This window comes from Physcomitrium patens, chromosome 10 (genome assembly GCF_059467195.1).
Source record: "Physcomitrium patens ecotype Gransden chromosome 10, ASM5946719v1, whole genome shotgun sequence".
NCBI lineage: Eukaryota > Viridiplantae > Streptophyta > Bryopsida > Funariales > Funariaceae > Physcomitrium > Physcomitrium patens.
This window is the reverse complement of record NC_143419.1, coordinates 11673923-11701717: the sequence shown is the minus strand read 5'-3', so window position 1 is coordinate 11701717 and position 27795 is coordinate 11673923. Positions and strand designations below refer to the sequence as shown.

At 38.1% G+C, this 27795-nt stretch overlaps 2 protein-coding genes across 8 annotated transcripts; one reads left to right on the top strand and one right to left on the bottom strand.

Annotated features, from left to right (window-relative positions):
• Positions 1–5810: 5810 nt before the first annotated feature.
• Positions 5811–9654, top strand: LOC112287343 (uncharacterized). Its single transcript, XM_024530257.3, has 3 exons — positions 5811–6516; positions 6916–8032; positions 8145–9654. The coding sequence occupies exons 1-3, from the start codon at positions 6370–6372 to the stop codon at positions 9323–9325; spliced, it is 2445 nt and encodes an 814-aa protein (XP_024386025.1). The 5' UTR covers positions 5811–6369; the 3' UTR covers positions 9326–9654.
• Positions 9655–16987: 7333 nt separating this feature from the next.
• LOC112288073 (uncharacterized) lies at positions 16988–27518 on the bottom strand. 7 transcript variants are annotated; one of them, XM_024531902.3, is made up of 15 exons: positions 27126–27300; positions 25219–25956; positions 24651–24905; positions 24061–24165; positions 22950–23655; positions 22356–22717; positions 21826–21972; positions 20771–21260; positions 20328–20632; positions 19911–20113; positions 19419–19698; positions 19123–19230; positions 18498–18776; positions 18087–18230; positions 16988–17736 (listed from the first exon to the last, which is right to left on the bottom strand). In XM_024531902.3, the coding sequence occupies exons 2-15, from the start codon at positions 25702–25704 to the stop codon at positions 17548–17550; spliced, it is 4059 nt and encodes a 1352-aa protein (XP_024387670.1). In that variant the 5' UTR covers positions 25705–25956; positions 27126–27300; the 3' UTR covers positions 16988–17547. The 7 variants fall into 7 exon arrangements, with proteins under 7 accessions (XP_024387670.1, XP_090109877.1, XP_024387666.1 ...); XM_090253751.1 differs by lacking the exon at positions 27126–27300 and adding an exon at positions 27382–27518 and having other exon boundaries at positions 20328–21260; XM_024531898.3 differs by having other exon boundaries at positions 20328–21260.
• Between the last annotated feature and the right edge of the window lie 277 nt (positions 27519–27795).

Sequence of the window (27795 nt, the reverse complement as noted above, 5' to 3'; positions counted from 1 at the left end):
AGACCAAGCACACCAAAACAAAACTGAAAGTAACTAAACAAAATAGAGCATAAAAGACAAGATTGAATAAAAGAGAATAGAACCAAATAGAACAGAATAAAAATAAAAATAAAAATAAAAAATAACCAAACTTTATTAAGAGAAAGAATCTAAAGCGATATCTAATCAAATGCTCAAATGGCCTTAGATAGTCTTATTTATATTTTATCCAACTATCCCTAAAACTTTCTTAAAGACTCTAGAGGTAGGTCCCATCAAGATAACCAGCTTTCTAGAAGACTCTAGAGGTAGGCTCAACCATGGTAATTGCCTTAAATCTTTCTAGAAGGTTCCATAGTAGATTCCACATGAACCACCATCCTAACCTTAATTCTAAAAACTTCCCAAAATCGACTCTAACTACATATCTTTATATGTGAATAATACAGATATCCTATCAATATCTTGTTACAAAGGAAAAAAAGGAGTTGCAATTGAATTTATTATAGTTCAATATGTTCACATATAATTAGTATTGAAAGATGATAAATTACATGTAGATGCGATGGTGGAATTGATAATGTACCACAACTTTTCTCTTTGTATGAATGTCTTAAGCTTGTAGGACCAAAGACATAATTGGAAGTTCCTTATAACTTTGAACTCTTGAATACATCTCTGTTAGTGAAAACAAACTCTTAAATGAACGCAAAAAGACAAAGAAGATGAAGATCCTAAGATCTAAATCTTAAATCAAGAAGATTGGACGAGTATTAAAGGTAGATGAACTTAAAGATACTTTGATACCATATTGCAATTAGTGACATGTTAATGCATATATTGATAATAATGTTGAAGTGACATTATAATATAGAAGAGATGTCTTTCTAGCTTATACTAGGGTGCTATTGTAATCATATTATGCCAAGCTTTAAACCAATTGAAAGAGTTTTATTCTTGATGGATGATTACTTAGATAATATATATCATCAAAGACAATATTTATCAATAGATTATTGTGTACTAGAAAAAATTTCTATAGAATATACTTAGCCTAGTAAATTTGTTACATTGGTCATATTTTATTGCTCAAGGATAAAATTATAAGCAAAATATCCTTATTTTTTTATCAAATTAAGACATATAACCACATTCAAAATATATATATATATATATATATATATATATATATATATAACTTAGATGAATATATAGATTGGATGAGCATATGTTAAAGGTTACTATGATACTTAAATTAAAATTAATATAGAAATAAAATTTACCTATTAATGTAAGATAGTGAATTAAAATTTTATATCTCAAAAAATTCACAAAGATTTCAAGCCTTCCAAAACTTGATATTTATTCTATGCAATTGAATATTTTTTTTTGAAATTTTTATCTCCTAATTAGAATTTAAAAAATGAATTTTAATTTAAGTATCAAGATAAAATAATTATTTTAATTTTTAATATCTTATAGATTTAATATATTTTTTAAAATATTCAAAAAAATTATAATTTATTAGACCATTTATTAAGACATCTTTTGAATACAACAAAACAAATTAATTAATTAACTAAATTGTGTTATGCAACAAAAATATATACTAATAAAGTTGGTGTATTTGTTATAATAGTTCTTGTTGAGGACATTAATTTATGTGGTACAGATAACTTTTGAATACCTCTTTTAATAAATTACATATAATAATAAAGGGCTAAAGAAGATTTTGATTAAAAAACTTTCAATATATGATATTTTGATAAAAATAATTAATTTATAATTTATTTTTAACATTAAATATCTCAGATATAACAAGTAAGTTAGCATTAATACAAATAAAAAATAATGGTAAAATAAAAGTAATTGTAACATTAAGCAAGAAAGTGATATAACTCTTTATATAATAATAAATGTTTATATTTTTAAAAACAAATAAATATCATATATTTTATCTATCTATTTAGTAATAAAATAAACTAATAACTTATAAAGCCAAAAATATGTGTATATATATATATATATATATATACATATATACATGATAATTTAATAATAATAATAATATATTTTTAAAAACAGGCAAAAATCTTAGATCAAAATTGTGATATGAAATAGATATTTTTCTACTTTTTACAAATTTCTAAAATAGAAAATTTAGAAGTCATAAAAAAATATGACTTATATTATGATAGTTCAATATTTTGTCTTGATTTTGAAGTTGGGTTAAATATTGATTGACAAGTTTGTAATTTAAAATAGAAAACTATTAGGTGAACACCCCTCCCCCCCTTTAGTGCATAGACACCCTCTCCCCTCTTTGTACTTTACACCCTTTGCATACTCACAATGAAACTCTTATTTACACTAAAAATTTTTAGGATAGATTTTGAGTAATATGTAATATATATATATATTATTCCAAAATTATTTTCTTATTGGTCACTAAAAAAGAAAAAGAAAAAGAAACAAGACATTGCATACAAATCTTTTACTTTAAAGTTACTATAAAACTTTTTAGTGTAAATAAAAAAATTACTGTATGTATGCATGGGTGCATGACACATGGTGTATACTTAATGGTTCTCTGAAAATATGTAGTAATGATTTTTTTTATTCAAATAATAATTTTTAAAATTTTCAATACTTAGGATACTTCCAATCAAATAGTTATTGAATGGTTTCAAATCATACATTATATTTTTAAGAAGAGAAAAGAAAAAATAACAGAAAACCTGTGAAGATCAAAACCATTTAACTTTTTACAAATTCACACAGTAATCACAGCATTTGAGTTCAATTGGTAATATTTTAATACATTCAAACCTTCTCTTGAAAATGGCTTGCTTCACAAGATACATGTGCCAATAATATCTTGCAATACAATGCATAGTTGATAACAAGTAGAACCTTTAAATATTTCAAATTTAACTTAAACAAATATTTCCTTATTTTTCTTAAATTTATGTTTTATTCTACTGAAATATCTAATGTTGAATGTGTTGTGATATTCTGAAACACCTCATGGGCACAATAATATAATCACAAACAATATTAATCTTTATGTTTGTAAATTTTTGCAATAATTTGATGAAAATATATATATATATATATATATATATATTAATAAAAAAACATGTACATGAGATTTCACTTTATTTTTTCAAAATATATATATTTATATATATATATATATATATATATATATCAAAAAACATGTACATGAGATTTCACTTTATTTTTTCAATATATATATTTATATATATATATATATATATATATATATATATTGCACTAGTTGAAATTCAAATAATCAACTTTAATTTTTTTTTTTTGAAAAAAAAAAACCTAGTTTATTGTATTTAAAAAAGTTATATGAGTAGTTATAATCTAAAACAACCATACATACTTTTGCTAAAATTTCATAAAAAATATTTGATGTTTTAGAAAAATGGATTTATATCATTTGTATGAAACAACATCATAAAAATAAGAATATTACATAAGAATGTATGTGTATGTATGTATGTATGTATGTATATTTATTTATTTAACTAATATAAAATAAATCATATTAAATTGAATTTGAAAAAGTTTTAGTTAAATGAAAGAAAGTTTTAAAGAAACTGATTCAATATATCTAGCAAAAATAGTTGTGGAACTATATTGTCAACACAATTGGATGCCAACCAATTTAAACATATTCACATTTTAAATATCATATCATATCAGGAAATTCTTACTCAAGACAAAACATATACCATTTATTTCTTTAACCAGTGATCATCATTAATGTTTTACAATCATTAGGTATGTGTGTTTTTAGCAACTCATATACATGTTCCAAAACTCAATAACATATAATTGATACTGTTACATTCTTTAAATTAAATGTTGTCAGAGCCTTTTTGTAATTCTTGGTTCACTAGGAAAACATCAAACTACCACTGAGATTAAAACCATTGAACAACAATGAAACCCTCAATCTGCCCAACTAATCATTCAATTTTGTATGAAAAATCAACTAAAACAAAATTGATTGTATGGTACAAGATTGATGAAACACAATTACGTTGCATCATTAATGAACTTTGAAGTCTTTGATTTTTAAAACAATCCTTTCTTTTATTAATATTCTAATAAAGAGTATTACTTTACATTCACTAGAAGCCACAACTTTAAATCTATGAATACACCCACTATTATATTTTATTTTGAATTGATGATACACCGGATGAGATATCAAAACCACTTAAAAAAAAAACTACCTATTTTCCAGATGACTAGCAATCAAAATTAGAGCGTCTTAATCAAAAACTGATTCCTAGCATAATCATACTATGGATTGACAAATTAACCATAGTTAGCGAACTTCGAGAATGGGCATTCAGAAAATTAGGGTTTGCTAAAGGATGGATTAGGGCTTCCTGATGGCTGTTCAACTGTAAACAAAAAAGGAGAGTGGTCGGTGGCAGTGGGGAGCATGTATGTTAAAACCCAGCAACACATCCATCCCTTCTTGCAACGATAATCATTCATCTATAAAACGGCACAAAATATCATCCGAAGGCTCAGTTCTCCTAGATTTGCATTGAGATGGACTCGGTGTTCACATGCTTTTTTCTCCCTTTCACTACTACAGCTCCAAATGCTCCCTTTCCTTCTGAGCTTTTCTTCCTTGGAATGGAGTTACTTGCTTTGTTTTCGTCGTCGTGAAAGTTACCCCCTCTAATAGCATCCTTTTTCTCCACAAAATATTGCTTCAGTATTCTAGTTGCCAAATAAGCAAAGGCAAGTTTCCCTCCTTCAAAACACAGCACTAATACCAACAGCCATGGCAGTGTCCAAAGATCAAAAAGGCAAAAGGAGGTGGGGTTCAAAGCTCAAGGAATGGTGCCGAGGAAAAGAAGAAAGGTGATCACAAAGGAAAAGGAGGCTTTTGGCATGGCGTCAATGAAAACTCGTGTCATGCCAAAAACCCCCAATCTCCACCAAACACACACACACTATAGCTAAAGGAATACCAAAGATCTCACAATATAGTAAATGTGAATGAATGTAACTCATCCAGGAGGTTATAGGTTACTACTATTGGGTGAACAACCTCTTCGTCATATGACATGTAGGGTTTATGAAATATTGGTGAAATAATTAACAGTCCACTGACTGCAAATGTGTGTTTTTTGTATTGTTCAAAGAAACCCACCCAATTTATGCACAGGGAGAACTCTTCATCCACAGAGAACTCTCTCTCTCTCTGTCGAACTATCAAACTATGGCCACAAGGGCGGGATATTCTACTGAAGATTGGAGAGTGCTAAAGGTTGGAGATTTCCACTGAATCGCGTGCTGAATTAAGGATTACATGGGGCGAGTGGGGTCTGGAATGCGAAATCTATTCAAATACAGTGAGGCACAACAGTCTTACCCCCAACTTAGTAACCCTGTCACTAAATTGGGTGGGACTTATATAAAGGAGAAATGGACTAATTTCGTTATGGCGACGGGGGCTGCATCCAGGCTCCTTGGATCTCGATGTGGGTCCAACGACGCAAAGGAGGCAGATCGACGTGGTACATCCCATTTTCGTGCTCGCTTGATCAAGATGGTCTGTCTCCGAAGGTCCCTCCCCCTCGAGCTGTGCCGCCCCATGCTGCGAGTTTCGCTTTCCCTTCTGGTTCGAGATCCCACCCGCGGGTCCCCAATTTGTAGGTGCCTTCTTCTTCTTCTTCTTCTTCTTCTTCTCCTTCTTTTATTTTTATTTTTATTTTTTTCCTACCCTTGTGTCTTTCCGCGCTTCCCTCGCGTGGAACGCATTGTTGAAGTCCCTCAGAACTCGGGCTCTGCAGGATCCTGGGTCTGTTTGTGCGCCTGATCGAAGCGGTAGACTAGTCTCTTTTCTAGAGCTCCGGGTGTCGATGCGCTGGGTATTAGTTGCGGAGCACCGCGCTGTGTGGGTGTCGTGGAGCAGACAGGTGCAGTTTGTGATGGGTGGGAGTGAGGCTCGGGAGGTCGATGGCGTTTGGAATGACTACGTGACGTGAGTGCTAGTTGGGTTGATCGGGAGGTCAGCGAGAGAAAGGAAGCGATAGAGAGAGGGAGGGGGTCTATAACAAGGCTGCGGAAGCTGTGGCATTGTGAGGTGAAATTCAACTGTTCCAGAAAGGAGCTGCATTGTGAAAACACTGTTAAATATCAGCTCTCTGCCCTGGTGCCAAGTTTCTTTGTACCTGGAGTTGTCAGCTTGAGTGTGTTTCTAGTGTGTAGAGCGGAGTGGGCAGGTTGAATGCGGATTGCAGAGGGGAAGACTACACTGCCCTTCATGTGCAGGTTTCGGGGTGCCTCAGTGGCGGAAGTGATGTAACGAAGTGGTTTAGGGATGACTGAATGGGACGGACAATGCAGATTTCTTGGCCTGTGAAGCCTGAGGGACAGAATCACCATGTCATTGGCACTTCTATGGGCTCTAGAAACCGGCCTCAAGGACAGCGCATCACCACACTTTCTCAAGCAGAGTACTCCATCTTCTCCCCTGTAAGCTCTTGCCCATGATTCTTCTGCCCATATTGCTCTTTAATCAACCTGTAGTAATTTTCGCGCGAGACAATGTGCGATCGTTCAGAGAATTAACTCTTCGACTGGATCGGTCACTGACGTGACTCTGCTCATTGTTTCCATCGAGAGTCTGATAATAGGTCTTATTGTGATGTTTTCAGGTGCTTAGGAATGCACACTAAACTTTGTTTGTCTAGTAAATCAGAACAAGATTTTGAAATAAATAGTCATGCCCGCATTGTCTGAGCTTGAGGGCATTTGAGAGTTCAGGGCCTTCATTTGAAATTTCTTCCTGCTCTGGTCCAGTTGTTTGGATGCTGACGTATTGACGACTGCTGGAACGCCACATTTTATTTTATTTTATTTTATTTCTATTAGGTTCTGTGCCCGGCTGTGGTAAGTTGGCTGAAAGATTCAGACTCTCGCGGCCACGGTGTTGGAGCCCTTGAAATCTCTCAGCCTGCCAACAAGAATATGGGTTACCGGAGTCTACAGGGTGACGCCGATTTCCATGATGCGGAGACGGACTTTCGGGATTCTGATGGATCGACCCAATGGAAGGAAATCCATACCGACACTGACATATCTACGCATACCCCCGAGTTGGAGCAAATGCATCCACATCCGCTGAAGCCTAATAATTTCTTGGAACGTATCAAAAGCCCTACCAGTGCATTGCATACACCGAACCGGTCTCCAAATCGGAGCGAGAATTTTCATAATGGCGGTGAACAAAGCACTGTGAGTAGCAATGCGACTCCTCTGACAAGCTCGAAGAGCCCTCGAAGCAAGTTCTTGATTCCATCTACCAGTCCTAATGATTTCTATGCTCGAGATCACACCTCGGCAGCATGTACTAGCGTGACAAACTCGCCGAAGCATTCCAGCCTGTGGAGTCCTCACCGAATGCCAGTAGAGACCCGCTCAAGTCTTGCGGCTCATGATATACCCAGCCCCTCTGCAACATCAAAGAATTTTGGCTGGCTGACTCCAACAGGACAGCACGCGCGTGTCTCAAGTCCTCCTAGTCCGGACTTTGCAAGAGCTGGTGGACATCAGCGTGACTCGTCCACGTCTTCCTCTTACATACTACCTCCAGCTAGACATTGGTCGGCGACGGAAGTCACTCCTCAGAGTCCGAGTCCTGCCCATTCCCTGACATCCTCCAGACCACCAAAATTGATGCAGCAGAACCAGAACGGGAATGCGTCTCCACGCCCTAAAGGTTCGAAGGAAAAGTTCGATAAATTGTCTGAGAAGTCTTCCGGAAAGGCATGGAGGAATCTGTCGCGGTCGATCTCTCCCTTGTTTCCAGGAAAGAAGAGTGACGGCGTTGGAAGCACCTTGAGGGGCATCGGCAGAGATCTTGGCGCCTCATTCCAGGGTAGTAGACGACGAGGACATGCTAACAAGAACAATGCATCTGTGGCGGACTGGAGCAGTGGTAGCGGCGATGGTTCTACGGCCCCGCCGGAACCTGAGAAGGAGGGATCAGGTATTGGAATTATATTCACTGTTGTTCCCTGATTGCCAGGCTTCGATTTGCTCTGTATAGGGCTTGAATCCTCACGTTTCTGAAGTTAATTTGTTCAATGGAACTCGCGTAGATTACCAATCAGAGCTTACGAGGCAAGGAAGCACGAAGAGTATGAAAGGGTCTCACAACATGTTCAATTTCATGAGCTGGGGGAAGAAGAAGAGCAACGTCGGCGGGTCAAAGGTCAATGAGCTCTTCCAAGTCATCGAACAGGGAAGCGTGAGGCTAGACTCTAATTCCTTCAAGGTCATGGACTACACTATCAAGACGCTCCAGTTCAAATTAGAGCAAGCAAAGAAGAACGAGCAGACCACTGCGAGTGAGCTTAAAGCGTTGCAAACTTTCATGGAAACAATGGATGGGAAGTATCAGAAATTGCAACAGCGGTGCCAGCAGCTGGAATCTCAGATAGGTCAACGACGAGTCGATAACAGGGATATGGACATGGATTACGGGATGCCCAGGCACAGTCGTAACAACACTGGCACTGGATTGGGGTTTAAAGCGCATCGCTTTACCACTCTGGAAGTGACTCCGCAGCTTTTCCAGAGGTCTTATGATGATGCCAAGCTTTGCGTTAAAAAACTCGCTTCCGCCTTGTGCATTCACATCCGTGAGTCTGGAGAGTCTGCCACGGAAGTGATCACCTCACTTCTAGAGCAACAAAAGGACGCCGGACTTCTTGTAAGCAAGATGCCGCGGAGCGTCATTATCCTTTACTTCGAGTCCTTCCTCAATCAGATCATGTACGAGAATTTCGAGAACATTTCCTACGAGCCTAGCGGCTCTGTTCCAATTCTTGATCCCGAAGCACTCCGAGCCACATGCTGCAAGGCTTACAATGAACTCAAGAAGCAGGAATGGTCCAGCATTGAGAAATCCCTCGGCAAACCTGACTCCACGATTGTGAACCCTACCTTCCACCGCTTCTTCGTCATACGCGTTGAGCTCATCCTCTCGCAGCTCACCAAAGTAGCAGATAAAGAGACCTCGCTCGCACTCCTGGGCACCTTCTTCAACGCCTTCAAGTCCGTGTGGCTCCTGCACCACCTAGCCTTCGCAAGTGACACCCCGGTGTCAATTTTTCGCGTCGCGCCGGCCATGGACTTTGATCCCCGCTACATGGAGCAGGTGACCACTTACGAGGAGGACCCGAGTCGCTCCAAGATCAGCGTGATGATCACCCCAGGCTTTAATGTACATCGACAGACCATCAAATGCCAAGTATTTTGTAGCAGTAAATATTATTAGCTGTAATCCTAACCCCATTCATTAAGGATGTCTCCGATTGATCAGCAATTCTCACCCGCATCTGGGACCCCGCACTCGTAAGTCTTCCAACTGATGATTTTTTTCGTCTTGCCTAGGATCTTGAGAAAGAGTCGCTGTGAAGGATTCTTAGACTGGTCTATGAGACCACAACAATCTCAGTTAGCGACTGACTGACTTGATTGATTCATAGTGTACACGCATTCAACGCTATTCAAGCGTGGTACTAACATGAAACTCAAAACATTCAATGTAAGCATCCTCATAAGCAGGAGGTATTTAAGAACGGTGTCCCCGTTTTTTTCTGGCAATTGTTTGATGACAGTCCAATCCAAATGCACGACCACACGCGCGTTCACGTAGAATATCATGAAAAAGATAGCTTTCGTTTAACGATTGATAACGATCGATCTACGACTCATCGGACTGACGGAAGAAACTATCACGAAATTGTCATGACTGTGAGGACTGACACTGGAAGAAAGTTGGAAAGCTACAACTGTTGGATGCAACATGCTCCGATCCCGATGATCTAGTTGCCCTCGAAATTAAGAGGCAAAAAAACTCTGGCACGTCTCTGCTCCCCCTCATAATGCGGTTTCCAACAAAATGCCAGACGAACCGCAATACGAGGAAGAGAACCCAATTGCTGGAAACAACTACAGCTCACCCACGTCTGGTGAGGAGTGCAGCGATTGTGCCGAAACCAGACATTCATGGCAGCCGCGGTTGCATGGCCTCGTCACTACGTGTCGCAGAAACCTCACTATTCAATCGACTGGCTCGAGACATCTCAGCCGTCAGATCTAAAGAGTCAATTCTAGCTGTTTCACGATCTGTCGAGAACGCGGGGGAGCGCCAAGGGGAACGCAGAGGCGGGCAGGAGAGCGCAGGAGCTCGAGGGGTTATTTAGAGTTTTTAGATTATGGAGGATTTTGTATCGACATTGCGCACACACGGATTTGAGGATAAATTCCATCTCTAGAAGTAGAAATGTCATCTTATTCTAAAGGTTCATAAAGATAATTCTTGCACAATCCAAAATATTAGCTGTAAATTTTAGAATGTGTCAAAAAAAAAGTTAATTTTTTTACCAGTAAAAAGTTTCTTACATGACAAAAATAAACAAATCAGTTGATCACTAGTTATTGTGAGGAACAACTATTCATTTCAAATATTATTATTCTAAAAATACGAAATGGTATAATTCAATATCTTATTTCACTAGTACTATATTCAAAATATTTTTTGAAGCATGAGTGATGGTTGAAAATTGGGATAGAGGAGCATCTCCTGCACAAACTTCAGCACCCATGTGAATATGGACCACTGCGGGCCCCATGAGCACTGGGTTCTGAGTTCCCAACCTGCCCCCTTCCCCTGATTCTCTTCCGTTCCCTTCCTCCGTTCCCAATAAATCCTGTAACGGCCAGGATTCAATCTGGAAATCTGACGGCCGAGATGTCTCGAGCCAGTCGATTGAACCAACTGGATATAGGGGCCACCTGTGTGGAAAGATTTGTATTTGTGATTCAAAAATATGTGCCTGTGCATGAACAAGGGATAAATTCTTTTTATGAAGTATTCATTCAAATATGGTTACATATGTCTCTCACTATCTCTCTCTCTCTATATATATTATCCTATATATAAAATTATACTCCCAACACTTTTTTAGGTAGTTCGTTTAAGATTATCATAAGAAATCTGTCTCTTTATTTGTTGAGCTACAATCTAATGGTGTCTTGTGAATGGTTCCATTTAAAAATGTTTATCCAATCAATAAATTCCTGTTATATATATACATACAGATACAGTTCGTTTAAAGCTTGCAATTTGTTCAATACTAGTAAAATAATAAAAAAAAAAAACTCAGTTTTATTTAAATGATTTTCAATGTTTAATTTACTTGTTCTTATTCTTAATCGAATTTCACTAATTCATTCTAAAAATCCAAATATATGAATAAAGAGTGTGTGCAATGTTGTGCATACAATGTATGTTTTGTCAATAAATGATTTTAAATGTGATAAACAAACAAAAGGCAACATGTTACATCTAATTGTGAAAAGTGTTGAACACAAAAAAAATATTTACAATAAATTAATAAAATTAAAGTTTATAAGAATCATCTTGATTTTTATTTTAACTAATTTGATTTAGTATTTGTAAGTCAGATTTGTTAAACATTAATAATTTTGATAGCTCTAAAAGACATAAATATTTTAAAAAATTATATTCATGTATGTATGTATGTATATACACATACTATTCAGTGCATGTTTTAAAATAAAATTTATTAATAAATACAAAAGTATATATTATTTTACCTTGTAAAAGTGTTTCAGATTTTTTTTTCATTATTTATTTATTTATGAGTTACAATTAATTTCTAAAACTTTAATACAACACACAATGCAAAAGAATATTTAATAATACTGTATTTCATAAATTTTAAAAATGTAGATACAAGAAATATATATAAAGAAGAATAATTGGGATGTACATTAAATACATTGCTTAGTTTTATTCTAATTCTGCATAATTAGAGTATTTTTGTATATATATATATATATATATATATATAATAAAAGACTTATACAGATTTTAGAACCAAAAATAAATATTCATAATTTAGATTATTTTTTAATATTATAATAAAAAATTAAATATATTTCATAAATTATAGATTTATATATTAGAAAAAATAATAATGATTAAGTTAGAGATTATATATATATATATATTATAATATAATTTGTTAATCTTAGAATTGTATTTATTATTTAATAAATAAAATAAAGATTTTATATTCTTTAGAAGCTATATTTTAGAGAAACTTTAGACATAAATTATTATATAAGAAGAAGAAGAAAACCCTTCAATTTAAAAGAAAGGAAGAAGAGAAGACTTGGTATAAAAATAAATTCTAGGAAAGCTACTGTAAATAGGATTAGGAAAAAGACAAGTTAGTATAAAAGGACAAAGTAGTTAGCCGTCCATGTATTAAAAAGACAAGGTGGTTAAAACCACCTTTGGTAGTTAAGGTAGTTAGAAATAAAGTAGTTTTATTATGTTTGAATAGTAATAAAAAAAAACTCATTATATGACAACTATAAATAGCTACAAAGCTATGTTGTAAATATCATAAGAAAGTACATAATAAAGAGATTACAAGTGACATTCTATTATATCATTTTATTATAAACTTTTGATCTATAAACAAGTTATAAGTGTTATAAAAAAGATTCCTATATTATTATATATTTTCTATCTCTCCTAATTATAGTTGCACATTGCTTGTCATATTGTTACTAAAAAAACATTGATATCTAAAATATTACATTTTGAATAGAAGCATAAAAAGCACTATAAATTAGTATAATAGCATATAAAAAGCAGGAAAAGCATAAAAAAATTATAAAAAATAATATTTATATGCTTTAAAAAATATCATAAATCCTTTATATACTTTTTATTCTTATAATTTTATTTCATTAGTATTATATAGACAAAAAATCTATTTTATTTTTTTTCTTCTTCATACAAAATAATAAATATTTTAAGTTAATAGAATATTTTGTCAACATAGGAAATCTACTAAAATTATTTACAATATCTTTTAATATAATTTTATTACTTCTAAAGCTTAATTTTTCAATTCTTAAAAAAACAAATCCTCCAATTTCAATAACAATATTGTTATTTTGATTGTTGTAAGATTATCCATTCTATTATACAACAACACAATCCAAACATAACAACTTCAAAATTATCACACTTCTAATCCTCTTATTATTCATATACAATTTACAATAATCTAAAATCAAAATAAAAACTTTTCATCAAAATCTACTTGAAAATGTATAAAATTTCTACTATGATATAAAAACACCATATTTCTAATATCCATATTTTAATTTATGTTTTTTATAATTATTTCTAAACATTTTATTTTAATAAGAGTCTAGAACATATCTTATTTGCAAATCCTTCTAATAGCTCTATATTCATATTTCACATTCTTGTGCTCTTAGTCTCTAACTCAATTTTAATAATCCTTTGGTCCATGTCTTATAATTGATCATGCATTCTTATATTTCCACCTTTATCTATTTTAGCTAATGATTGATAAATCAATATATCCAATGTAATTTGTATATTTTTTTTTAAAATACCATCTTTATTGTTAGTCTATATTTGTAAGGCTCTTCATTTCAACATGCCTTGGAGGTACACATCACTACCAAATAAACAATATATGTCTAAAAACATTTTTTTTTCTTCATCTTTCAAGTTGTTAAAGCTTACTCTTAAAATATTCCATATCTTGTGGTCACTATTCTTTTCATTTCCATCCAAATTTCTTCCTATCTTCAACCTTTGTAAAGCTCTCTCCCAACATCTCAACTTCTTTTGGCTTCTTAAAAATGCACCCATGACTTCAAGGCTCAAAAGTAGGCCATTGTAAGCTTTTACAATTACATTGCTAATCTCAACAAGTTCATTAGGTAATGTCGCTTGGTATCCATAAGAATAAAGTAATGAAAAACCTCATATTTGTTTCTTCATGAAGTTCTTTAATATTTATCATATAAAATTCTACACCAAAATTTTCTATTGATTTCTAATTTCAAGTTGTTACAATTAACATGCTACCATTGCTAGCAAACAATGCATCTATAGTCACAATGTCTTCCATTTGGCTTTACTTCTTCACATCATCAACGATTAGAATGATTTTATTCTTTTTAAAGAATAATTTCAATATTTTTTGAGCTTCTTCTATATCTTTTGGTTTTAATTTCTCTTAAAATTGCTCCAAGATTTTATACGAAATTATCAAGTAATTTCTACCACTTTTATTACATTCAAAAAATTATGATTCATCAAACATGTTTTTTGCATCATTGAATGCAATCTTTGCTATTATGGTCTTATTTATTCCACTTATACCACCCAAATATATTGCCTTTATATTATTTGCACATAGTTGTTTAATATGCAATAGACATTGAGCTTGATCCAATAACTCTTCTTCCAATGATTCAACCTATACTCACAAACACAACCATAAATCAATCAAACTCCATAGTGTATCTAATTTTACAAACTCATACTTATTCAAAGGCATCTAATCATCATCATATCACAAAGGTTAGTAATTATATAACATTAAAATCAATCCAAATAACTCCATGCATATTCACCATATTTATTTGTGTGGGTCTTACCAATAGTATCCTATTGTTAGTTTTCTATGATTGTATGAATTGATGAATCTTTTCTCTCCATAAATCAAAATGTGGTGTTTTAGCAATACCACTTTCTATCAAAACTTTTTTTTCAAATTTATCAATATTTTGTAAATACTTTTTTTTTTCTATAATATTAAATAAGACATTGTTTGGCTTCAAGTCTTGATGTGCAATGTGCATGTCATGTTAGTAGCACATTCTTCTTACAATTTGATGCACAATATCAACCTGAAAAACATATGATCTTCCTTCTTTTTCTTTCAACACATTTTTTAAGCTTATTTTCATCAAATATATTTCCAAATATAAAATTTTATTTTATTTCATTTTTGTAGCATAAGATTAACCATCACCATTATCATCTTTCATTGCAAAATAATAATTAATCAAGTTGAGATGGCTTAGACCTATTAGAATGCTCACTTCTCTAATGAAAAATTTATTATATCCAACATGCATCTTTTTTATTGCACACAAAAGCCACTAACACTTTACTTTGTAAACTTCTCTAAAAGATCATTTGCTTATGAGTTCCATGCTTTCAATATTTATCATGTTTGATAATAACTTCAAGGCATCCAATTTTCTATCTTTTGAGCAATGCATGTCTTTTAATCTTTGTAATAGATTCTTTGCTAGTTCATAATATTCAAAATTTTCATCTCCACTTGCAAAGACCAACCTTGTATAAAGATCTTTATTATCACCTTCCACTTCATTAAAAGTTGAACTAGCAAAAGCAGTACATGTGGTGTCTGTAAATGTATTCCAATTGTGCTTTCTAAGCATATCACTTGTCACATCATAACAATACTTTAAATCTCAAAGAAGTTCTCTAAAAGTCTCTTTGTTTTTTAATTAGAACATAGCTGCTTGACACCAATTTTGATCCCTTCAATTCTTTATAGATGATTTTGCTTTACTCACCACAATAAATAATACATGTAATAAAAATCTATACTCCATTCTATCATTGTTGCAAGTCATTAGTTGCTAAAAGACCTTTATAATATAAGAAATTTTCTTGCATAGATTTGCACATTATTTTGTGTTCAAATGATCTTTCTTCTCTAATAAATCTTGCATTCTTCTAATGCGAATTTGACATTCTTTTCAAATATCTTCATTGGTATCTTGTCATGCTAATAACTTCAACATTGTTTATAAATCTTTGAATCCAAAAATACACTACCAACCTCCAAGCTATTGATAAAAATCTTCTAAATGATTCTAAAAGATAAGCCATGATGAAATACTAACAATTATTTTAACTTGATTCTAAATCGCACATTCCAATTTCCTATCATAAATCACTGCATTTATCCTACATAATATTTTCACAATAGATACCAATTATATGACCTCAAATTTGAATAAGACTTATTCACACTTTTAAACATAAGGTAAGTACACATTGGGAGCTTTGGATCACAAGGTGTTGTAAAAAACTTGATTGTATCAACCACTCTTTTTCCAAATTTTTGAATACCACTTTGCAACTATAATATGTAATTGAAAAATTTGAAATCATTTAAATTATGGCTTACTTTTTTTGCTTCATTGCACAATCTTTCATATAATTCTTTCTCATCTTGATCAATTTCTTCTAATGCACATGGGTTTAATTGGTTGCATCTTAAGGGTTCAAATTCTGTATATAATCTTATTTCCTTTGCAACTTCTTCTATAGCTGAAGTTACATAACCACTCTAATTCCAAGAAAACTTCTCTAAGCATCCCTTTGTTTGCCCTTTGCATCTATGCAGCCTCACCAATTGCTTATGCAATTTACCACCACCACCTTTGTCTTCAAAAAAATTCAAAATAAATCTTTTAAGAGTGGTTGAAAAATGTAGAAATTACATCCAAAAAATTCTTATATTTCAAAAATAATCTATCGCCTCCCCTGCTTACCAAGCTGTGTTTTGAAGATTCTCCTGGAAAGGATTGCAAATGGAATGCCCAAGTCTATAATTAGAGAAATTAGAAAAAGCAACTGTATAATGCAAATAAAAGAAAAGGTATGACACCATAGTGGAGCCCCCAACGCTCTAACTTTAGCCAGATAGCATGACCTGCAGCCTGCAGAGTCTGCTTCGACAAATTTGGTCCAAACCCAAATATCATGAAAAGGGACAGGGGCAGCTCTGTATATTGCAAAGGTTCTCCATGTGGCTCACCCCTTCATTCTCTCCCACTTTCGTTCATTTGTGTTTCCGTAGCTGATCTCCGAGAAGCAGACTTTGCTCCCAACCAGTTGATAGATGCAGGCGTGAATGCTTACTAAGGACATAGAGGTTGCAGAAGCATAAAGTAATTCAATGCTGGGTGCATGGACATGACACTAAGCCTCCTGGTCAAACACACTTCGACAAAGACACAGAAAAATGGTAAAGTACATGATTGATACTTGTGAACAGGCCACTATTCCTGCATAAGGCAAACCCGCCTGTGAAACCGCCTACGCTGTGATAAATCAATAGAACCTTGGGACGGAAGGTTTCTGCTAAACTGTACATTGACAGTTTGATCCTAATTCCTTAAGTCTAAGTTTTCAGTTGTCCGGATATGCCCCACTACTGAACGTTGTGACCGTATGCCTGATATTTGTGCTTCTCCCTACCCTATCCAGTTGTCCACAAGCCGGTCTTACCCAAGTTTGAGCACCCAGATGTAGAAAGCATAATTAGGTTGTGGAAGAATAGAAATAGGAGATTCTTTGAACCTCAGTGAGGCTACTGCAGACCAAGCCTGGACCTTGCACTGATTAACAATCATCAGACGAACTGAAAGATTCAACAATTCCATGGTCCTTGGGAAGAGCAGATGATCACCAGCGAAATTCAGGACTTGACCTTCAGAGCATATTCTACAGGAGGAAGTAAGGAACCACGTTGATTGGAGAACTTCTCAAAATGAAAAGCTGGAGAATTATGGTGGCTCCCATCATGAAGAAATAGGTTCATATGGGAATGACAGCCAAGGGTGTTTCAGGGCCTCGCTAGCAGTAGGACGCAGAAGAGGGTTAATGTTGAGAAGGTAGCCAACAAATGCCACAAAGCCCTGGTCGCCCATGGGTAGCCGATGGGCCAGAGATGTTTTCTTTGGCAGCAGATACTCCAGTTGGTCAGAATCCTGCCAACCATCATAAAGCAGTACTCTTAGTATAGCTGAAACAAAATCATGAGACCACACTCTGTCGGTTTGAAAAACCATTTCTTTACAAGACTTTATGATATACAATAGTAAAATACTAGGTTCGAAAGCATGAATCATGAGCAGTGGTGACAAACGGACAACTACAATACCACCCATACTGTTCAGAAATAGTACATACATAAAGCTTTACAACATGGAGACAATGCTTGTAGCAGAAATATCATGGCAAGAGACATGACCAATTTTAATTTCTTGAATACTCGAAAGTGATCCAGGATTAGTTAACATACTCAAACTCATACCAAATACTTTCAACCAAAACTTACCTGATTCCGTTCATAGAGCGTATGGTTTTTGGTGAAGAACTTGTGAGAGTCCCGTCCTTTACTTAAAAGCTCTGGGTCGATAGGACCTAGAATTCCTACCACCCGGGCCAATAACGTTGCCAGGGAATCGTTTTGGAAAAGCACCTACACATGCATCCCAACCTCATTAGGTGACGAGGTTCTGCAAAGGTACGGCTGCTGGAATAGATAATGTAATGTAACACCCACCTAAGTCTGATCCTCATCCTGGCATTTCTTGAATATCATTACTTAAACCTACACCACAACTCACCCACTTCCAACATCCAGAACAAACCGACCTCTAAACGTGTATGCCCACCAAAGGAAAGAGCTTTCACACATTTTCAGGCAACTACAAAGCATGGACAAAGCACACGGGCAGGTTCTTACATTTCCTGAACAGAGTTCTGCAAGAATGCAGCCCAATGACCACATGTCGATCTTCTGATCATAAGGAAGGCCAAGAATAACTTCAGGAGCTCGATATGAGCGAGATTGCACATAAGAGCAAAGATGATCTGTCTGAAAACAACTGCTTCCCAAATCGATCACTTTGATTTCACAACGACTGTAACTTTTCACCAGGATATTCTCCGGTTTCAAATCACAGTGAATCAGGCCCAAACCATGAATAAACTCCAGAGCCTCCAGGCATTGTCGTGCGATTGACTACACATAACATAAGAGATTAGTGATCGACGCGCAATTTAACAACGAAGGAAACTTGAACCAACTCTTAGTAGGTGTTCACATTGGTAGACTTAAATTCCACTCAAGAACCAAGTTTTTATCCAAGATACGTCTTGAGAATCACATCTGTGATGCAGAACTGTTCAAAATCTTGCAGGACAATTAGAGGATCAACTAAGTCAATACATACATTCAGTTGCCAGAAAATTGTATACGCTACGTAAGAGGGAAATCTACTATAAATCAATCATAAGTGGATTGTCAACACAGATAGTAAAGAGAAAAAAACGTAAACAACGTCGGGATTAAGGATGAGAGAACACACCTGAAGACGGGGCATCGTAAAGTACACCTCGCCACCTGATTCTCTGTTGTATTTATGAAACTCGTATAGGTTAGCTCGAAGTAACTCACAAACGATGAACAGGTGCTCCTACAATCACCACCACCAATATTTAGCGCTTACCTATATAAACCAAAGGCAAAGGTGTACACACACTCGCTTGCGCGCCTCCACAAACTCGCACGCACACAGCTATACGTAGGTGTACATTCACTTTCTACAGTACAGAGAAGTCCGCATGGCTCAAAGACATGCAACAAAAAGGCCACCCTAATTACCCGGTGGTAAAAGTAGTCGTACAGCCGCAAGAGATGGTGCTTGTCACCAGGGTCGTGCTTGTTGATATACTTGAGAAGCTTGATTTCATCAAGACTCTGATCAAAGAAGTCTTTATTGTTCTTAATTATCTTCATACATACGTCCATTCCCGTATGCAAATCGTGAGCTTGAATGGCTTTGCTGAAGGCAGCAGAACCCAGATACTCCGTCACATGATAGCGACCAGCAACAACTGCATTAATTACAACTGGAAAGTCTTTGTCCTCCTCAAATCCAGTCCTACAAACCCAAGCGATTGGTATCAGGTGGACCGTAACTACAACAAACCAAAAAGAATCCAATACATGAGCATTGCAGGGTTCCCTTAATACAACGATAAGCCTGAACCACGACCAAGGTGAAGGTTATATGGATGACATTTCACGCCCATAACATCGCAACCCTGGCACTAGCAAAGGCTAGAATAGGACCCATCAACTTAGCGACAATACCTGTTCTTTCGGTGAATGATCTTCAAATCGAATGTCTCGAACTCTTCGTCAGTTCGCATTCTTCTAATTTGTTCTTGTATTGCTGCGGCTTCTTCGTCTTCAGCTGCAGCAGCTTCAGCTTCTCTAATTTGCTGATCCACCTCCAACATGCTTTCCTCCTCTGGTTCTTGCTCAATTTCGTCACCTTCTTCAGCATCGCCATCCTGCACAGGTATCTAACAAATTAAAAATACAAAAATATGATATGATACAATACAATATAAAATGACTAACTGCTAAGAGATGATGTGCCACCGAATTGCGCATGCCACCCGGTTGACCAAATTTCTAACATCAGCTCTCAGTAGTTCAAGCTGTTCACGTAACTTCACCAAAACTTGTAGATAAATACCAACTACGTGGGATAGATTCCTTCACCTTGGCAACTGCACTGCCATATCCATCCGTCGATTTAGCTGATCCAGTGGACCGCATGAACAAATCTTGATGACCAGCCTCACGGGGACTTAGAATGGGTGAAGAGTCATTGCTCTTGCGCCTCCAAGAAGCTAAAGGATCATCGGGCTCCGATGCACCATTCCCATAGTCCTCAGTCTCCTCGCCCAGAGCTTGCCCAGTGATATCTCTCACCGACCACATGGACTTCCCTGAGCCTACCCTCGATACAGTTCCAATGTCTCCTCCACTCGCAGATGGGGAAGGAAACGAAAACCCACCAAACCCTGTAGCACCAGCTAGTTCAGAATCTTTGTGCCGATGACTCTCTCCATCACGGATACTGCTGACCTGCGTCCCACAGGATTTCTCATTCTCTCGGTTCAGGAACTGTATAGTATCTAAACTTGAAGCTTCCCGCTCACCTTCACGATTCTTGTGGTTTACCCACGGGCTGTTGTAGTATTTCAGAATAAGGTCTTCCTCTTCGTCGTCATGTTTCCGACTACTCTCAGTTTCCTGTGCCTTTCCAATGTCACTATTCCCCACTTGAGATAATGAGCTGAGGTGCCTCATGCTACGAGCAACGATTCCACTCATGTCCAAATCTCCCTCACTGCTTTCCGCACGCACACTCTCACGCCTTACGCTACCAGATTCTGCAACTTCGCCACTCCCGCCCATTCCACCAAACCGCACTAAACCCACTCTGTCTTCCTCAACTTTGAAGATACTAATATCTTGAACGGCTCTTCCGTAATCATGTTGCTTACTGCCTCCCTCTTCTGACTGAGTTCCCTTCGAAGGATCCAAACTCTGCCACCTTGAGTCACTACCCATCAAAGGAACACCGTCCGCACCCAATAACTGTCTGTTGAACTGTCCTGGATCAAGGATGCGTGTGGCGTTGGCAACCTGAATGTACACAACGATTGTTATGAAAAAGAAATGAAACAGTTTTAGAGACCTTGTGCTGGGAGCTCAACACCTTAGAGAAACTTAGTCAGACTCACGGTACACTACTGAAGAATTCCTGCTTACCAGTATACATTCAACAAGACAAGGTCATCTGATTAATCAAGCCGGTGGACTACGAGCACCAGACTTGATTTGATTAGAAACAATGTTGTCATGAGCAACTTCACTGATTTGATACATGCAGGCCAAGCCTAATCCGATTCACTATGCGACAAGACACTAAGACCTGTCTGTACGACCAGTCTCTTCTGCCTAGAAGCCAGAAAGAATGACAAGGAATGGTGAGTAAAACCAAATCCTGATCTGGCTATGCTCGAGAAATATTTTACTTCCATCGTGAGGAAAATATTGAGAATTAGACCTACACGCACCCAAAGTATAGTACATGATCAAGGACGCTCTACTCGTTCAGTGATGTCTTCTGCACAAGTATAAAGTTATCCTGTCCTACACATTCGCACTCTACAGCTGTTTAACCTGCAGAGAGTGGATGTGACTATACCTGGCCATTAATACCAAAATTATCTCCACCATCCATGCGCCCAAATAACTCACTGGTCTGAATCTCGTGAACTTCTATTGGAGATTTTCTCTCTTCTCTCCCTTCCTTGATGCGATGGGCAAGAGACTCCTCTCCAGAAAAATAGGACTGCTAACCAGAGAGACATTAACATTCTTAGTCAAGACAGTTACAAAGTGCTTCACTTCATGTCGTGTGCCCAAAGAACAAGAGAATGTTCAATTGGCACACACGAAACTTTCTGGAACAGCCCAGGACCAGAACAGGATAAACGGAGAGGCATGCCAAAAATTCCTAAATGGCATAACCAAGTACAGTCTGATCACCTTAACTAACACATTAATTACTGCTGCATGCACAGGATGAAAAAAGCTTTGCACGCTTCGCAGGGACCTCCGTTTAACAACCTTGGAACAACTTGCAGTGTCTCGGGCTTGTACAAGAAGTATCTACAATTCATGCAAAACATTGAACACATCGACGCAAAATCAAGACAACGGGAATAAGCTTGCCTCTTCTTCCAGAACGGAACAATCTTCAGGCTCATCCCTCTCATACTTCTCATACTTTTCATAATCCTTCTCACGGCGAGAGCTTCGTTGAGCTTCAACGTTGGGACGGGCACGTTCATCATCACTAGGATAATCGATTTCATGTGCCAAGAACCACTCCTCATCTTCGATTGGTTGTCTATGGTACCCGGGATCGTCATCATCCTCGTAAGTATCAGAGTCCCAATACTCGTCAGCGTACTCCACTGCAGAATCACTCTGCCCATCTCCTGTTGTTCCAAACCCAGACAGGATCTCAGACTGATCCTCTACAATGCCATGGCTCACTGAAGGCCGTGCAGACGCAGGCATGCGGCGAGACCCTACAATTATGAACACCAGTAGTAGAAAACTGTGCATTAAACCTCAGAAGACCCGTTCAAAATTAGCCAGCGCGGAATGCTTGTGCAAAAATGTCGATTTCACAATACCTCCCATTCCACCAGAGTCTCATACCAGTAAAAACTGCGTGTTCAACAACAAGAATCAACTTGAGCGAAATTGAATGACGAATCGAGAGAGCAAGAGAAGAATCCAGAAGCACAAAATACGTACCTGATGAGATGTCCTGCCCGACAGGAATGTCAAGATAGGACCCTAGTCCAAAGGCAGTAGCGTTCGCAGTTCCAGCAACATTCACAGGTGGTGGAGATTCAACCTTCTTGACATCACTAACACATTCATCCTGTACTATTTCAAGCGTTTTGGCATCAATTGAACGCAACCTAACAGGTGCAAGTTTGGGAAGACCCTCCTGGGCTGATCTGGGGGCCACACATGTTAATTTTCTCTCCACAACTGTTGAACTTGTCTCTTCAAGTCTTGACAAATCTACTGTGGCATGCTTTTTGACTTCATCAACAGAAACATCCGCAGGCTGTGAGTCGCTGCCTTGTTTACCGGATGCTTGGGATAATGGCTCCAACTTAGGACCAGTCTGAAACCGTTCGGAATAAGAGTAAGAAGGAATTACAGAAAAAGTTTCCTCCCTTCGCTCCTCGGAATTCTTCTTCCCATCTGCTGCAACCGAGGCGCTTGCCTTCATGGGCGGAATGGTCTTGATAGGAACTTCTGTCCATTCAGGACTTTTAGGCACGCTGGGATCCATGCTTCCAGCGCCAGTACCTTCTGCTTTTGTACCGTGGTGCAGTACTGCATTCACATTAGACTTATCCCTAGGCATCAATTGCACATCAATTGTGGAATCAAGAGGATTATTCTCAATAGCTTGGATAGGTGTGAGTCGCCCATTGCTGTCAATCTGCAGACAACAGCACAATTAAAACACAGAAGACGAACACCAATTTCTGGGCTGATGTTCGAACTGCAATTCTTGAATTCATACTGCATATCCTGCTAAATTGATATATAAATATACGGAGAAGAAAGTCAGGAAGGAGTAAGAAAGATGATAACGTTCAAGAAAACTTCTGAATATCCTTCGAAATAGTCAGATGCGGAGATGTAAACAGAGCACGGTACAGTGCAAAGCACGATACGCACTTCACAAGTACTTCGTCAGCCCAGCTAACTTTAAAAAAAGTCTAAAAGAAACGGTTCTCAGTGTGAGGTATCCACCCAGTCCCTATCCGAGCATTTCATCTTGCAAACCACACCCACAAAGAACCTGTGGGACCGAGCAGGTGTTCAGGAACAAAATGATTACCACTTTTTCAGTCTGACTTTCTTCTTTCTTTGTCGTTGTCATAACAGCTCGAGAGCTTTTCTCTCGTTCGAGGGTGGGCTTGTCCGTAGTCTTGGGCTCCCACCTCTGTGAACAGATATGATCTTCGTCAGCATCTGATCTCCGCGAATAGCCCAAAATTGATCAAACAACACGGACACAGACACAGACACAGACCAGCTTTACTGCAAAAAACTAAACATGTGTTCGCCCGTCCTCCAGGTGTACTTCAAAAACCAGTTCCGAGGCCACGGTCACTGACGGGGTAACATGAAATTACAGAAATGCGTTGACGAGTGTTGAAGACAACATACACGCACGCGACAGGGGAGGACTGTACACATCTACAAAAAGAACTGACTCTGCAAGAAATGGCAGATACCGAATACAGCTCAACTGATGATATCCTATTTTGGCGACAGCCCTCCTCTGAAAAGGACACATCACCCACAAACTCGCACTCACTCACTCACTTTTACTCTTTCATAATGAATGTTCCATCATGCACCAGAAACTACAGTCGGGCGCAAACCTGAAGAAAACTATTGTTCCCTTCTCCAAGGGTACCCCACCTGTTTCAAAGCATCTACTTTTCCTCGAGTTGCTTCACACAGTACTTGTGCGGAAGATGTCTCTTGAGCTAGAAACAACTCCTTCTCCAAGTGGCTTGCTGGATGGGATCCTCCTCTAATATTAGAATCTGGAAGCTTTTCTGACAACAAGTCACTAGCTTCCAACTTCTGGCGCTCTGAAACTACTTTCTCAACAGAAGAAGTGGCTGCTACCTCCGCCTCAGTCTGAAGAGTACTCAGGCCTCCTATCCTTCCCTGCGGTGACAATGACAACATAATGTTGTGAAAAATGATTAAAACCATTAATCTGTTCCCTCAAACGAAGACTCCTAAGAGTCAGAAAACAGTCTAGTGCAATTTTAAGGTCAAGCAAGGCTTGGAAATGCTTGTAGACGCACAATACCTTCAACCCAACTAGTATGTAAGATACGTCGTCAGGAAAGTTGTAACCCTGCCTACAGTGGCTTGTTCCTCACAAATAAATTAAGAAACGACCACTTCCAGTGGTTCTAGAGAACAAAGACGACTCAAGGCTACCATACGAAAGACATAAACTCACTTCACTTACCGGAGACCTGCTTAGCTCAACGGTTTTGCTCTCAGACGTGGGAGAGACCAACACTGGCGATGGCGAATTCTCAACACTGAACACGAATTTTGGCTTTGTCGAATGTTCTAATTCCACCACATCGAACTCCATAAACAACGGTTCAGACACCTCCACCTTCGTCGATGGCCATATGGATTCTACTTGACCATGAGGCAACTCCTTCACTGCCAACCCCAATGCTGCAGCGGGTTCTACGTTTGTCACCAACTTGTCCTGCGGTCGTTTATTAGGCAACGCTTCCAATTCACCCCGCTTCTGTCCAGATTTCTCTTGCATCGAATTGAGACATATGACAACATCAAGGTCCCGGTCGTCGTTCAATGGAAGAGGAGCAAGACTACTGAACTGCCGCCGTTCGCTGACCTCCTCCCTTAGAACTGTCTCTGCCCTCGTAAAATGGTGCCGGTGCAAGTACTCCAAAATAATACCAATGGTATCAGCCATTGTTACTCAATGATATGAGCGCGCAAATGGCTCACGGCCTGCACTCCACCCTGTACTTCAGATCGTCTTAGCTTGTCATCTGGAAAGCCTTGACCACTGCACCACTTTATCCCTCCGGATAAGATTCACTACTGCAGGTAAACAACCTGTGGTTTCCTCGAACACATGAAAATCCAAACTCAAAATGACACCATATCATTCCACGCAACTTGCTTCATCGGTGACTTGTTCTAAACCCAGTGATTCCAGCTCCTGAGAAAAGCAGGTTACAGGCCAAATCAATCCACAAGAATGTACCTCGATATCATGTACTGTCACACATTAAACTCAGGAGGTGGGGATTCAATTGTACTGCCAAGAAACCCCTAGGACCTCCGCAGAGAATCTGATATTATCAAGCGTTTTTTCGAGGATGATTGCAGGAGAAAAAGAGATGAGGGAAAGGGAAACTAAACATTCTTGGATTCAAGTCGTGCTCTCTGGTTAGTAAACTAACTGCAAGAAGAAAAAAACAAAAAAAAACGGGGGGGGAGGCTTGACTTCTACCCAGTCGCAGGAACGACCTCAAAAAAAAAAAAAACACCCGTTCTAAAGCAATAGCTCATTCCAACTACAGCAAACAGGATTTCCTCCTGCTACTCCACCGATGTTAAAACCCTAAACATATTACAGGTATTTACAGAACGTTACAAACAAGCGCACGCTATAAACAGATGCAGAACATCTGTGACCTCTTTGACCGTCTCGTCGAAAACAGTGATTCCGCCTCGACAGCACTTCGCATCAACTCCAAGACAGGCCTCCCAAGCAACATTACAGAGAAATTTGCACCCAGCGGACATCTCTCGCTCTAGCAGGTAACAAGAAATCGTCTGGTTGCGTCAAACAACTCTCAACCACTCGCCACGGATACAGCTGCAATCTAACCCCGTAAATGTGCTTACGTCCAATGACTGCAAAGAACCAGATGACAATCACTAACACCCATGCGCACACCCTACCTACGCATATCCACCTCTCCTCCACTCTGTCCTGTCCTCTGGTGCCCCATTGACACTGTTTCCCGGACATCGCTACTGTACGATGCGACCCTTCAATCACCACAACTATCTACGCTTCCCTAACCTAAGACGTTCCTGATCATAAAAGCCATCGCTCCCTGCCAACCACTCAAGAAACCGAAATCACAGTTTTTGAGCCCTTGCAGACTTGGCGATAGTACCCTAAAAGCATCCACACCGCCTCAAACACGCCCAAAAGCCCAGTACCCCTGTCCCCAAAATGAAGACGATACAATCCTTCAACGTCATTTCTCACTCATTCCGATATCTGCCGCTCCGCACATCGCATCCCGACCACCAAAACTCAGAAGTTTTTTCCTTAAGCCAAATCACAGGTTCGGGTTACCAGCACACACATACCAGCTTGCAAGATGGCAACATCGCCAGGGCTACATTGCAGCAAGGATGACGCAGCGCAGGTATGGCGTAATGCGGTGAAGTGTAAACATCGCCATGTCCGATGGCCAACATCCATGCACACACACGCTACCTATACATATTCACCTCTCCTTCTCTCTTCGATCTTCTGTCTGCACAGGAACCCGCTGAAGAAACCGGAGGGGAGCAAAATATTAAAAAACACACAACGAAGACGCTTGCAACAGCAAACTCCCACCTTGGAAGAAAAACTTGGGAGAGCTCCAGGAAACTGGGGTGGGGGCAGTGGCGTCTGGAACAGACCCGCGCACAAAGCTCAACAGGAGACGGGCGAGAGAGGCGATAGAAAGACACAGGACCTCCCTCGCTTTTCGGTGCCCTCGCCCCCGCTCCTGCCTTTGCCTTTGCACCTTCGCCCCAAGAGTGAAGGTGAATAGCTATGACCCCAACTGGTAACTTACCATGGCAGCTCTCCCCTTCACAGTTGACTGTATGCACTCTCGCTCAAGGCAACAAACCGGTTCTCTCCAGCACTCGGCACACTGGTGCCAGTGAGAACTATGCAACGAGAAAATGACCTTGGTGTTGCAGGAGATGAGTCCGGGTATGTGAACGCATCATCGCAGAACAAAGGCGAGAGATCCTGTCCTGT